The 15,057-nt window shown below is 38.5% G+C and overlaps 1 protein-coding gene across 1 annotated transcript in view; it reads left to right on the top strand.

The window, feature by feature from the left end:
• Positions 1–2,392: 2,392 nt before the first annotated feature.
• Positions 2,393–15,057, top strand: part of LOC133991020 (receptor-type tyrosine-protein phosphatase N2-like) — a gene marked incomplete at its 5' end in the record, with an annotated part of 213,070 nt that continues 200,405 nt past the window's right edge. Inside the window, one exon of the mRNA XM_062429469.1 lies at positions 2,393–2,516. Within this exon, the coding sequence (XP_062285453.1) occupies positions 2,393–2,516 (124 nt within the window). The remainder of the gene's footprint in view (positions 2,517–15,057) is intronic.

Raw genomic sequence — 15,057 nt, 5'->3', positions numbered from 1 at the left:
CACACACACACACACACACACACACACACACACACACACGCACACTTAATTTAAATGTGAAAAACTGCAGAAACAAACACCACAGATTACCATATAAGCACATATGAAAATAATAAAAATATGTATATGTCTGGCTTTTGATCAAGAATTGTTTTATGGTCTTTTTATTCTATTTTTATTTAATTTGTTTTGATGTTTTGAAACTCAGTTCTACTTTATTGTGTTATTTTATTATTATTTATTATCATTCTATAAGTTTAATCTTCTTTTTCAATTTTATGTTTCATTTGTCTTTTTCATCTTCTTTAACCTAGTTTTAGTCTAGCTTTTATTAAACTTTATCTCTTATTTTAATTTTACTTGTCTTATTTTAAATCTATTTTAAGCTAGTTTTTTTAAAAACTCTTTTCTCTTATTCACATTTTTATTTATTTATTTATTCTCTTATTTATTTATTTAAATGTTATCATTCTCATCTCTCTTGCATGCATCGGTCTCAATTTTTATTTTATTTTTTCTCTGTAATTTCTTCTTTGTTTTTGTTCTTTTTTCTTCATGTTGTCTTTACACTTGTTCTGTCTTATTATCAGCTTGTCAATCAACTGTGAAGCACACAGTCAGTCAGTGAGTATATAAGTAGTGATTTAGTTAAGCCAAGAAACAAAACAAGATGCAAAAGCATCAGTTAAGAAAAGCAAGAAAGTACAGGTAGATTGCTTTTAACAATGGCAGCTGAACGTTATAATAGTGAAAGGTAATCTATTTAAAAGTTTAGGGGCAGAAACAAATACCTTTTCATTTTAAGTTGAGCTCTGGGAACTGAAAGCAATTGGTTAGTCGACCTCAGAGACTGCAGGTTTCTATGTGGACACAATAATTCAGAAACCTAGATAGGTAATAACATAACAACAACGGAAGAAGAGGAGGAGAGGGTGAGGTGATATTTATTAGGAATGCCAGAAGCTGAGCAGTTGCATTGTGGACCTGACTCTGAAACTTTGCTCAATAAGCTTCAATAAAAGTGTAGTTCGAGAATGGATAAAAGTCAAGAAAGGGAAGAGACTGACGTAGACACAAAGTTTTCAAACCACAAAATATCAAGTCAAGAAATAGCCAAGATGCAAGAGTAATAAAGCACTTTTTAAAAGGTCGAAAACCTCAAGTGTCTCTTAACCAATCATTTTTACCTTCAGGCAACTTTAAAGACAATTATTGTAGCCAAAAGACATTGCTGTAAATATCTGCTAGAAGTGACTATGTATGCTTTCTGTTGTGCTGTACAGTCACACAGTTGATATAAATTAATTCAAAGCAGCAACCTTAAAAAGCAGAGGAGTTGAAAATGTCGGTCAGCTGTCACATTTGAATCCATTTGCTGCTTACTTCCAAAAAGTGATCCTTTATAATTGCCACATTAGTCTACATGGTGTCAGTGCAACAGGTGCTGACGAACACTGCTCCAAAATATTCCGCTTTACATCCGTCCTTTGGCTCGTCTTTTCTACACGCTCCCTCCACCCACAGCTCCATTTTCGTCAAACTGCGACGGCCTCCTGCTGGCTCACATTCACACCTCCCACTGTGTGACTTTTTAGATGGAAGTATGACTGAGTGGAAAAAGTCATACTCTTGTCTCTCGTGGGATCTATGTTTAGTAATGAGAGGATAAAAGAGTCCAAAGAGGAGAGTTGGATCTATCTCTGTGTGAAGTTGGAGAGTTGGTCATCACTTCAATCCTACACTTATATATTAACTAAAAGTGCTGCTTTTGCTTAAGAATAACAGATTAAATAATGTGTTTAGTTGTCCTAAATTACCGGTGCAGATCTAGACTTGCTCTTGTAATGCTTTTGCTTTTTGCACCAATAATGACCAACTTTATTCAAATAAATTCATTCCTGCACAGTAAATCTGTATCAGTGATTTATGTTCAGTATTTTAGCTTGCAGGAAGATTAGTACCTGGTTACAACATCTACTTGTAACCACACCTGAAGGCTTTTGCATTGCACTTAAAATTTTATGAGAGAAGAGAGAGACTATGAAAATGGAGAGTTGCTAACCTCTCAGAGATCAACAGAGTTAACATAATTTCAATTGATTAATGGTACTAATTCATATTTCACCAAATAACTTGATGCAGCAACTTTGAGCTGATTTACTACTTCTTTACTTTACTGACTGCAACGATTCTATTCAAATAAATGTAATTTTGTGAGAATATTTACAAGGCTGCAACTGATGATTATTTTCATTATCTTTTCTTTATATAATGTTGTAGAGCCCAAGTTTAAGGAAAGACTGAGCCTGTAACATTAATGATATTTGACTTCATGCAATACGATAAACATACAAGTGATTTAGACTCTATTTAAATTAAATTGTGTGTTTGTGTGTTGACAGATGGTATGTTTGGGAAGTGTCACTCTGTTCCAGTGAAGGAGGTTTACACCTACGATGTTTCCCCGTCTGTGGTGCAACGCTTCAGGATGCTGCTGGAGAAGCTGTCCAATAGAGGTACACACACACACACACACACACACACACACACACACACACACACACACACACACACACACACACACACACACACACACACACACACACACACACACACACACACACACACACACACACATAGCTCATGGTAACTTTTGGGGACATTACATAGAGTTACATTGATTTTCTGGAGACCCAAACTATCCTTAAACATAACCACTACTCGCCTAATCTAACCACTGAACCAACAAACTGCTTTTCCCCAAATGGGGACATGGCTTTTTTGTCTTCTATTGGACTCACTGTTTCCAATTAAATGGGCTTAAATCTGAAATGTGTCTGAATGTTTTGTTGTGCCTCTGTATCTCCTACAAATTATGTTCAAATGCAGATAGTATACATGCAGTTCTTGTAGAAAATAACATTACATGCACACATTTTTGTCCCAAAGCAGCTTCAAAAACAGTTAGTATATTTATTCCAAACAATAATTTGGAGTGTGTTGAGAGCTAAACGTTTTTGTATCGTGTTTTAATTTAATTTAATTTTTTTTAAAGAAATGAGTCATGAGTCAGTGCTAATGCAAAGTGGGGCACCACAGTAGCCTGTAGTAGTCACACTAGTCTGCAAAGGTGTGTTTTTCAGTTTGTGACTCTTCTGTTTTGACTTTAATTAGAGTTATTTTCACATTTTTGTGAATGGAGGAGAATCAGGACTGAGATGAGCAGTCAGGGCAGCCATTTGTCCAGAAGCAGAGGTGCATTTGATCGACTTTATGGAACGAAAATGTGATTAAGCTTTGAGTTGGAGGAAGAAAAACGGGACTTTTGAAATTAGCCAAAATTAGTTGCAGAGTTTACAACTGGTCTGGTACACATATACCCAACAAATGTACATATTTACAGTATAAGGGTGCATGATATTTGATTTTTTGCCAAAATGGGGATGTTTTCTAACTAATTTTAGCCAATTGCCAGTAGCAATATATGCCCATATTTGTTCCCACCTGTCTGAGAAGACTATTATACATGCAATAATAGACTTCACTGAGTTTTCTTTGGGTTCATTACACAGATGATATTATGATATGGGTAGGATTTAATCTCTGGTCCATACTCCGAAGCAGAAGGTGGCGATAAAACACTTAATATGCTGGCAAATTGCCTTTATAAACCAAGAAGAAAAAGAAGAAAAGGTTTGTTTTTATTTCAAACAAAGTGGTATAGACTTTTATCAGATGTGTTCAAAGCAGCTCTTCTGCGGTGGAAAGCACAGCCAGGCGTCGGAGGAGATATTAGCAAAAATATTCATTTAGGTCTGATGCTGATTTTTAATTCTGAAGAATTAATCGGCCGATACCGATGACGTGCCGATATTATCATGTATCCACAGCACAGTACATATAGTATATACCATACTGTATATTATATAATCACACCCAATCACTCTCATTGTCATCAACCAAGAGAGGAAGCAGCTCTTCTGACTCACAATCAACAAAGGAAGTTTGCCAGATTAGATCAGTGCCAGAGTACTCAAGTCATTTTCCAGCTTGCAGAATTATATCTTCTATCAGTTTTCATGTCATCATATTATGTAAGGATTCCTGCCTCTGTCCTTGCCTTCCCTTGGCTTTGTTATACCCCACCTGTCCACTAGATGTCACCAGATTCTCCCGCCTTGTTCTCACACCCCAACGGTCTGCACCTACTGCTCGTTACCTCATCAGTCCCAGTTCTTAATCTACTCCCAGTCCTCTGTCATTCATCCCCTGACAGTTTGTCAGTGTTGCTGTGTGCCTTTGCGTTGCATTCATCTGATCCTACACCCTGTTTCTGTCTGTGACCTGAAATCAGCATTTGGTTCCCTGATCCTGTCATACATGTTTTCTGCTACCCTTGTTTGGTTTTGCTGCCTGTTTATGACCTCTCTGCATGCATTTCACCTTTTGGAGGTTTGCCCATTTCGGTCTTCCTTCCTGTTGACAAACTAAAAGCCTGTTCCTAACGTGTACTTGAAGTAAATTTCCCTTAATAATACCTGCTTGCCTTGTGACTGGCCCATAATCGATGTGTGTAATAGCAATAGTAAAATAAAAAACTTGACATTGTGCCTTCTGCTTTTTGCAAGTAATTGTAATTGTGTCTTGCCTGCTTTTTTCAGTTTTTTAAAATTTGTATTAATTTATATTTTCTTATGTTATCAGACTCCCCCAGGTATTTCCCCCATGTTTTTTTAATCATTTTCTCACAGAAAAATGTGCAGAACGGGTCAGTGAGAGAGACTCAAACACTTGTTGATTTTACAGTTAGATCACTGAGACCTTACAGGCTTTTTTTGGCTTTGGAATTGAACTTTAGTCTTCAGTCACACTGCCTCTTTAAGCCCCTCGTCTTCCTGAAATGAGTCTGAGCCTGATATCTGCATTCTCTTCCGCCTGCGCTCACACACAAGGTATTTCCTTGTTCTCTCACCTTCACCAACATATGGTGATGTAAAAGAGCTGATAAGTGTCATTCAGAGCTAATCAGACAGCGAACACGAAGGAAAACCACAGCATTTTGGTTTTAATCTAAGCAGAGACTTGTTTCTTTTTGTTAAGGAGGTGAAACTTTAAGACATTTGCTGGAAGTAAAGAGAAATGGACCATGAAAACTTCTGCTGTTCGATCTGTCTGGATCTACTTAAGGATCCGGTGGCTATTCCCTGTGGACACAGCTACTGTATGAGCTGTATTAAAAACTTTTGGGATGGAGAGGACGAGAAGAAAATCTACAGCTGCCCTCAGTGCAGACAGACCTTCACACCGAGGCCCTGGGTAAAAACACCATGTTAGCAGATTTAATGGAGCAGCTGAAGAAGACTGGACTGCAAACTGCTCCTGCTGCTGCTGCTGATCACTGCTTAGCTGGACCTGAAGATGTGGCCTGTGATGTCTGCCCTGGGAGGAAGATGAAAGCTGTCAAAACCTGTTTGCAATGTCTGATATCTTACTGTCAGGAACACCTCCAACCTCATTATGAACTGCCTGCCTTTAAAAAACACAAGTTGGTTGAGCCCTCCAAGAAGCTCCAGGAGAACATCTGTTCTCGTCATGATGAGGTGATGAAGACGTTCTGCCGTACTGATCAGCAGATTATCTGTTATCTCTGCTCTGTGGAGGATCATAAAGGTCATGACACAGTCTCAGCTGCAGCAGAAAGGACTGAGAGGCAGAGAGAGCTTGGGGGGAGTCGACAAAAAACCCAGCAGAGAATCCATGACTGTAAGAAAGTCATGAAGCTGCTTCATCAGGAGGTGGAGGCCGTCAGTCGCTCTGCTGATAAAGCAGTGGAGGACAGTGAGAAGATCTTCACTGAGCTGATCCGTCTCCTCCAGAAAAGAAGCTCTGATGTGAAGCAGCAGATCAGATCCCAGCAGGAAACTGAAGTGAGTCGAGTCAAAGAGCTTCAGGAGAAGCTGCAGCAGGAGATCACTGAGCTGAAGAGGAAAGACACTGAACTGGAAAAGCTCTCAAAAACAGAGGATCACACCCAGTTTCTACACAACTACTACTCACTGTCACAAATCAGTGAGTCTATAGAGTTACCCAGCACCAAAACCCGTCCTCTGCAATACTTTGAGGATGTGACAGCAGCTCTGTCAGAGATCAGAGATAAACTACAGGATGTGCTGAGTGAGAAATGGCCAAAGATTTTAAGGACTGTGACTGAAGTGGACGCTTTACTGTCTCAGCAGCTGAGGACCAGAGAGGAATTCTTACAGTATGCATGTCAACTCACACTGGATCCAAACACAGCACACCCCTGGATGATATTGTCTGAAGAGAAACGTAAAGTAACAACTGAGCAAAACTTTGATTTCTCACTTTACTCAACTAGATTCATTCATAATTATCAGGTCCTGAGTAGAGAGAGTCTAACTGGACGTTGTTACTTTGAGGTGGAGTGGGATGCGATCGTCACAATAGCTGTGGCATACAAGGATATTTGCAGACGAGGGCCCTCTGATGAATGTGCATTTGGACACAATGACAAGTCTTGGGCGTTTTATTGTCTTTATAAAAGTGAATTCAGACATAACAAAATCTCAACTCTTGTCCCAAGTCCTAAGTCCTATAAAGTCGGAGTGTTTCTGGATCACAAGGCCGGTATTCTGTCCTTTTACGACGTCTCTGAAACCATGACTCTCCTCCACAAAGTCCAAACCATATTCACTCAGCCTCTCTACGCTGGAATCGCTCTTTATTTTTCTAGAGGAGACAATGCTACAATTTGTAAACTGAAGTAGACAGGATCTTATCAAAAGGCAATGGTTTAGGCTCTCCTTTTTTATTTGATTGTCTTTATCATTGTTGCTAATCTATCTGGTGTTTACCACAGATATCAGCTGTCAATCAAACCATCAATCATCCATAAGGTTTGAATTTTCGTTGCTGGTCTCAGCTATGGGGGCTATTATGATTATACTTACAATCTGGTGCTTGTTCTGAAACAGAAATGTAATAACTTGAGTGGAATACCAAAGGAAGGATGTGCACTAGCTGAATCACCACTGCAGTCAGTAGGCACAACAGACTTGCTTAACAGATATTTATTATCAACAAAAGCATAAAAATGTTTAATAAATGTTGCTCTCAACTCTTACTGTATGTTTCTAATGATAATACCCTTATTGAAATAGCACATACAGGTTTACAAAGGGCATAAAACCGAAATTTAAAAAATCTAAAAAAAAAATCTAAATTGTGCATTTTCAGTGCAATCAAGAAAAAAAAAACTTAAAAATCTTAAAATAGACAAACAGAAAGAGTGAAAAAACATTCAAATCATGTTGCCATGATATTGTCACATATCGTGTTGGTGTAAAATTAGCTTTGCTTAATTTTAGCTTCAATTAAATATTATTTTGAATTGTTTTTGCCATTTATACTGAGTCATTGCTGTACAGTCCAATAATTGTTCTCTAAATCAATAAGTGGAGGAATGATCAATTGATTTATTGTGTGTGTGTGTGTGTGTGTGTGTGTGTGTGTGTGTGTGTGTGTGTGTGTGTGTGTGTGTGTGTGTGTGTGTGTGTGTGTGTGTGTGTGTGTGTGTGTGTGTGTGTGTGAGGGCAATGTTTACATGGGGAAAAAAAGAACAGAAGTCTTTTCAAATGATCTAGCAACTGGATGTCTGGAAAAAAAAATGTATCATACAAATAAAGTGATTTCTAAGAATGAACAAAGCCTGTCTTTTGTATTCATATCAAAAACTCAAAGCTGTTAGAGAACAAAAAGAGAATTTCCCCTTTTGAAACACATGAACAGTTTGCACTTATAACTTAAAAACTGAACATGATGTGAACGGATACTAACATTTTTGTAGCTAAAAATGTGTTGTAGCAGCAAAGGTTGCAGGTTAGAGACACCAGTGAATCATGTAGGAATCATATAGGAATATGATGTAGGAACTAGATTGTCATTAAAATGTACACTAAAGTGACTTGTTGAGAGATTGTTTTTATTAGAGAATATAACTTCTGCACCTAAAAAATGTTAAACCACAAGTGATGTAACAGCGGGGAGCGCTGTGAAGTTGAGAAATAAGAATCGATCTTGATGTTAGTGTTGACAGTAAAGATGTTGTTGATGTTTATTCATATTGCTAAGTGTCAAAAAAACAAGGATTAAGAAGAATAATAACTTTTCTGCCTTTATGTCTCATTAAACTAATAAAATCAGACATTAATCATTTACTGGATGACTTCCGTGATACATAAACTGTAAATCCAGTAAAAATTTCAACCTGCAACTTGCTCTTAATTTGTGTCTAAATGGTGAACTCATGATCAGTGTTTGCTTCCTGTTGCATTAAGCTGCTGTCACTGTTTTCTACCACTAGAGGGAGGCAGAGGCTTGCCTAACACCCCATTGGGCAGCTGTGACGATTTCATCCACTTTCATCATGCAGATTTGCTTTGAATGACATCAGGACCTCAACTACACAGGAAAAGAAAAGGGGAAAAAAAAAAGCCTGTTGCTCTTTATAGTTTAAAGTGTCACGCCTGCACCTGCTGAAGAGAAAGATATAAAGAAAGTACAACACTTGCTTAGTGAGGAGTTAAAATAAGGCTTTCACACATCCAAAATGGTTCTCTCTCATGTCTTTTTTTCCACCCCCATCTTTCTTTTGAGCCTCCCTTCCTTCCTCCTCTCAACAGAAAAAAAAGAGAAACTGCTCCTCCGGTTTAATTCGCCGAATCGGCACTCGGCGGGAGAGCTGGAGAAATATTCCGATTTCACAGAGAGGCAACGAGTTTTGGAGGCATTTGTCAGGCGCTCTGAAGTGAAATGAATTATGCAAATGAGTTGTTTGGCCCCGGCTGTCTGCAGAAGCCATTAAGGAGGACAAAACTCTAAAGACACTGAAGCATCTGCATTTCTGGCCCTGCCAGTTGCCGTTGGAAAAATAACAGTTTGCTCTCTCTCTCTCTCTTTCTCTCTCTTTTTCTTTTTCCCCGTTATAGACAAACACATGAACATGTATTCTAATCACAACATAGGTCTTATTTATATTTCTATCAGGTGTGAAATCACTGATCTGTAACATGAGGACTCCAACTAGTCCAATTGGTCGTGTCATCGAGCTTGATGCTTCCTTGTGGAGAGTGACAAGCTTAGACGCGTAATATCAACGCTGCACATAATCTATACTCACATGTATTATCTTACACATGGCTGAATGACTAATTTTGTACCAGGACTTTCTTTAAACTGTGATATGTGTTTTTTTTTAATGTACGCATTTCTACTGTTCAACGTTGTTTTCTCTCTAAAATAAGTTTGGCAAATCTTGAGGTTCATTCTCAGCCTGTCGGAGAGTTTTTCGCCCTGTCCGACTTCTTTTCAAGGATATCACCATGTTCGCAGATCCCAGCTGTTAAGTTGGTGCAATGTTATTCATGGCCAAAATTGCACAATGTATAAAGCACCAGAATCGTCCAACATACATGTTGCCCCCCACTCTCACTCTCTCTATTTCTCTCTCTAATGGCTTTACAGTGCATTATTTAGACAGCTGTTGCTGCTGTTGCAATTGCACTCCTCCATCCGCCCACACACACACACACACACACACACACACACACACACACACACACACACACACACACACACACACACACACACACACACACACACGTATGCACCAGACCTTCCTCCCACTCTAATGACACACTAAATGCCCTGCAGATGTAAAGCCATTTGAAAAGCCACCTCCGAGCCGCCATTAGCCAACAGCCACGGCGCTCCGAATGCCGAAAGCCTACTTGACCTCCCTGTTCCACCTTTGAGGGACTTTAAAGCAGCAGTCTGTTGTGTTGTAATATTATTGAATGTCTGCTTCGTCCTCCAGGTTGATAATTGATTTACTACAACTGTTGTTTTTTTCCCCCTCTAAGGGGTCAGTTCAACAAAAAGCCATGTTTGTTAAAAGCATTGGAGAAAATATATATATATATTTAAAAAAAACTCAACATCGATGTCTCCTGCCAAAAACAACATCCTGGTTTCTAATCCGCAGGCATTGCTTTCAGTACTAATCATCATTGGAACTATTTCTTCATGACAGAAATATCAAAAAACCTTAAACTTGTTTAAAAAAGTCCATTTAAAAGCGTTTTCTGGAGCCTTCTAACAACATTTAATGGTCCTCTTCAGAGAATGAAGCTCAGTTTTCATCATATCACCTAAGTATGGAAGTGTGGTCATGTAATAACCAAAATAAAAAGTTATCTTTTTATGAAGGGGGATGGAAATCTGATGGAAAACCTTTAAAAAAAAAAAAAGAATGTTGCACATCCAAGCTGAAGCACTGAATCTGAGTCGATGATTTGGACTCTTTCCAAGTTGATGCTGGTCAGTCTCAGATGTTGTTGATTGTTCATTCATTTGTTTTAGGATCAGGGTTCAGGTTAGTATATAAGTGGAACTTTGTCAAACCAAAGTCAAGAATTCACTTTAAAGCTTTAGTAATCTGTCATTTTGGAAATTCATTCTGTGTCTCAGGCGTTTCGCCACATCGTCAATAATCAAGTATAAGAAAAGATGTTTACTTCAGCTGCTCGTATGAGTTGTTTTTGAACAGCTCACACTATAGAGATAGTTTTAGAAGACTCTGACAAACATTTTGTAAGTGTGTGACAAGAACGTTAATCTGCTCTTTTGTCTTGCAGTTTGTTGCTTTTTAGACTGATGATGCAGTGAGTGTGGATGTGCTTCTGTCTTGATAAATCAATAACTGAACTGACTTTCAGCCCACAGTTGCAATTGTGTGCCTGTTAGTGAAAATGGCAATTAAGTGTTGTCATTAAAATGCAGAGAAGGTGGAAAATAAAACTTCTGTAGCTGAAAGAAACAACTGAAAAGCTTCTCCAGAAATCGTTTTTTTGTTGCCCCATTAGTTTTCGAGGCACAAAGGCTATGACCTCTGACCTCCTCGCTGTTGTCTGCATGTATTTTTGGACATTTAGGAAAAGACATTCGCTTGCTGTCTTTGCTCCTTTCTGGACAAAATGCCAGCTGCAACCCTGAAATGAACCCTGCGTCTTCTTCCTGCCTTTTTTTTGCACCACAGTTTCATTTAGTCATTGTTCCTATTCAGATGTGGAAGCATCTCACTCAAAGCGCCTTCTTTTAGCCTTCGACTTCAACTGGCCTGCTTTCTGTCCTGCATTTCTGTGGTCTGGGTTTTTTAGTCTGTGAGAAGCGTAGAGTCGCTCTGAATATCCTGGCAGGGGCTCCAGCGTTTATTAACCTGTTGTGTCAGATACCGTCTGTTCACCCGCCGCTAGCGCCCGTTTTCTCAGCCACCGTGGCTGCCATTAAAGGCTCTGTTTTATGGCTCTTTGATAGCGAAAGCTGGCCCTACATGCTGTGCAGCTGTTAAAGAGAGGCTTGTGCCTGATTCCCGGGCAGTTGGGTTCGTAATTCATTTTGCAAGGGTCTAAAGAAGGTTGTCCGAAAGGCTGAAAATGTTAAGAAACGAGCAGAATGACGAGTGATCCTGTTAGATTCGCTCCTGATTGAAGCAGAGGTGCAGATTTGGTTGTTGGTTGAATATCGACGGCATAATGAGATGTTGACAGTTGTGGTGACTCCTGCTGCCAACTGAGCTCCGCGGGGTAAATCTGCTCTTCTCACTCAGCAGATTCTTACAGGACTAAAATTATTCGTATTATGTAACATTTATATTATAGACTGCTGCACCAAAAAGTAGCTTAGTCTCCTGAGAAGTGTCTAAATTAGACTGATGCAATAAAATATGAACATTTATTGATTTGCTTCATATAAATCTGTAATATATCTGACAAAACTTAGTTTTATCAGTGTTAAAAAGTTTTATTAGTGGTATATTACTTTGTACAGTTCGTTAGATTATGCTCCAATAAAGTTTGAAGTTAACAAATTGTGAGTCGCTTTAGATGAAGTCAAATGAATTTAATGTTATGTAACTGGAAAATTAGTTTCAGAAGGACTTCAGTTTGATGGCGTTGGTTTTGAAGGTAGACTGATGTTGTCCTGACATTTTGCAGCGAAGGTTGTAAAGTTAAGAGGTGGATTGAAATGTCTGGCCTCGTCTAGTCTGAAGGCGCCTTAATTATACAGTTCAGTGTTACAATTCAGTTACAGTCAGAACATCAACTCAGTTTTTAGTGGAGCAGCAATTTGTGGCTTCATGTTTAGCTTAAATTAAAAAAAGAAGATATACAGGTTTTAAATGTGAGGAAAAGCAGCACTGGATTTGGATACGACTTCTCCAAAACTTTAAGCAAACACATATGGTGTGAAAATCTTACAACCCAACTTCTGGTGAGTTTGATATTTTCATTTCAGATATAGATAAGATAAGATAAGATCAATTTAATTAATCCCACATGAGGGGAAATAATCTTATTACAGCAGCTCAGTAAAATCACACATACATAAAGTAGAATTGCAGGATTGCCCAGAGAAATGTCAGGAGATTGAATTTACACAAATATACAGGATGTAAAATTTCACTCAAAAGTTGATTCAATTGACCAGTAAAAAAAAAGGATTAATTGTACAAAACGGTGCTCTGGTATTGTATAAAAGATTAGATAAAAAGATGCTTAGTAGTCCATATTCAGAAAGTTACATGCTTACATTTTAACAACTTTCAATTTGACTAAAACAAATGGACATGAAAAAACTTGACCCATATATATTGTTGATTTCTAAAGTTTTGATGTCTCCTGCTTCACTGTAAAGTAAATTATCAGTGTTTGTGAACTGGAGGCTTCAAGTTTCCACATCACACACTTGTATAAGTTGAGGATTGGACCAAAATTGGCTCCAAAGTTGTGTAGTGATGTCACAAATCTTCCTCATAGGCCAAACACTGAAACTTTCAATGAGCAACTTTCCACTTTCAGCAGATAAACGTGAAAACAGCCTTTTCAGTGTCAAAGAAGAAGAAGAAAAGAACATTTCTGAGTGGAGGGAGACTTTAAATGACATCAACAATGGATAGTCAGTAGTTACAGATTTTGTAGCTTCAAAACAAATCCTTTAATAGCTTTTTAAGCTACATATCCGTCGACTTTTGTTACTTCTGACTTGACATCCTTGATGGACAAACTCAGACTGCGCTGCTTCCCCGTTCTCATTTTTTTTTTTTTTTTTTAAAGCTTTGCGTCCTCCGTGCTGGACGTGCATCTTGACGCATCACATCTGGAGCCGCAGTCTGCATTACTTGAATCTTTCAGGAACATCATCGCTCATCTGCCAAATGCCTCGGCTCATGTTGTGCTTTGCGCGGCACGGCCATATTTCCGGTAACATTTCGTTCCGCTACCCCATCTGCTGCTGGCGCCTGCTCCTCTGTTCGGGTGCCAAAAAAAAACTGTGTTTGGATGCATGTTAAGCATAAGAAACAGACGCGAATGCCCAACTAGCTCATCAAGCTTGTCCTTTTGTGTGCTTGAAACGCAGAAGAGATTTTTGTTGATGATGTTGTTGTTGTTGTTTTTTTTGCTTTGTCACTGATGATGATGATACTCTTCGCTTGCCAAGTCCTGTAAATGCAGAGGAGAGTCTGGCTGACACATTTTTTGAAAACAAGGTGATAAAAATGTTTCCCACAATAAAAGAGACACAGTTCCTCAAACTACTCATCAGAAAGAAATGTTTTTGCTTAGTCACTGATACAGAATCAGCTGTGATGCCAAATATGGACAGAGATACATTATCAAAGTGCTTTACATTAATTTTAGATAATTAGATGGAGATAAAAGTTTCTCTACATATCTCATGTAAATAATGATAATATTTGCAGGTACAATTTGACCAAGAAAAAGAAGAGATGAGACTGGACATACTTTTTAGCTGTTGGTCTTCTTTTTCACTCAGTGTCTGAATCAGAGTTCCTGTTTTCAGGTGCATATGTCCCCAATAAAATGATCTACAACTCATATCGATCCAAACTTTAAACTTTAGTTGACAGTACTGAGTGCAACATCTTTGTACGTGTTTAATTATTTAAGCCTGAAAACATAAATCTATTTTGACTGGGGCATTTTTTTTGGCTTGATGGCAACACTGTCACTCTATAAACACGTCTGTCCTGTACTACAAGCCTTTCAGCATTTCATACATATTCCATCCATACACCATGTTGTGATTAAGATTTTAGTTTTTGCCATTTTGGCTTTATTTGAGGGTAAGTCCAGTGAGATGTGTGGAAAAGAGAGAGAGACCTTTTCAGTTATGTGATATGAACTTTAACCATTAGGTCACCAGGGTATTCCTCTAATATTAGTTTTTGATAAGCCAAAAGTATTGTTATATAGCAATTACGCCCTCAGGTTCCTCTTTTACTTAATAAACATCAGCTGCTTTATTCATGCTTGGCCGTCAGTGACTATGATTGGCTACCAGCTGACTGACTACATTCAATCATATTTATACCATTTTATAAGTCAACTAAGACTGATAGGCTCACTCCATCATCCCAGTATCTGCTGTATATGTTTAACATTTGGTATTGTTGACTTTTCCCCCAAGATTTCAGGTTCATGTATGTGTTGTTTGGGGGTAAAGTTTTCCCAGTAGACTCTTTGTTATTGCTTTGATTCTTTGAAAAAGTCCAGATCCTAATATTATATTAACTTTAAAACCATATTCTAGAAAATGACCCCCCCCCCCCCCCCCCATTTGGATTCGTACACGATTCACAGTCCAATTTGGATCTTTCATTCTCATTACTCACAATGTGACAGTGTGCAGACGTGCGGTATAAAACAGCTAAACTGTGGCTTTTAACCTTTTTTAACCTTCCTTTCTCTCGCTGTCTCATGAACTGTGCTGATTTCACAGCTTCAGGTGAACGCCTGTAGAATGAATTCCCAATTAGCTCGTCGAGCCTGTGCTAACTGAACTGTGGCAGGAGGAGGAAGAGGAGGAGAGCAGCAGAAATGGTCTCTGCTTCGTCACTGAAACATTCGGTACACTCGGTCACCAGAGTCTTCAGAGGACAGCGCTCTGTTTCCTCGT

This window comes from Scomber scombrus, chromosome 11 (assembly GCF_963691925.1).
Source record: "Scomber scombrus chromosome 11, fScoSco1.1, whole genome shotgun sequence".
Lineage (NCBI taxonomy): Eukaryota > Metazoa > Chordata > Actinopteri > Scombriformes > Scombridae > Scomber > Scomber scombrus.
The sequence above is the reverse complement of the archived record's forward strand: the minus strand, read 5'-3'. Positions and strand labels throughout refer to the sequence as shown.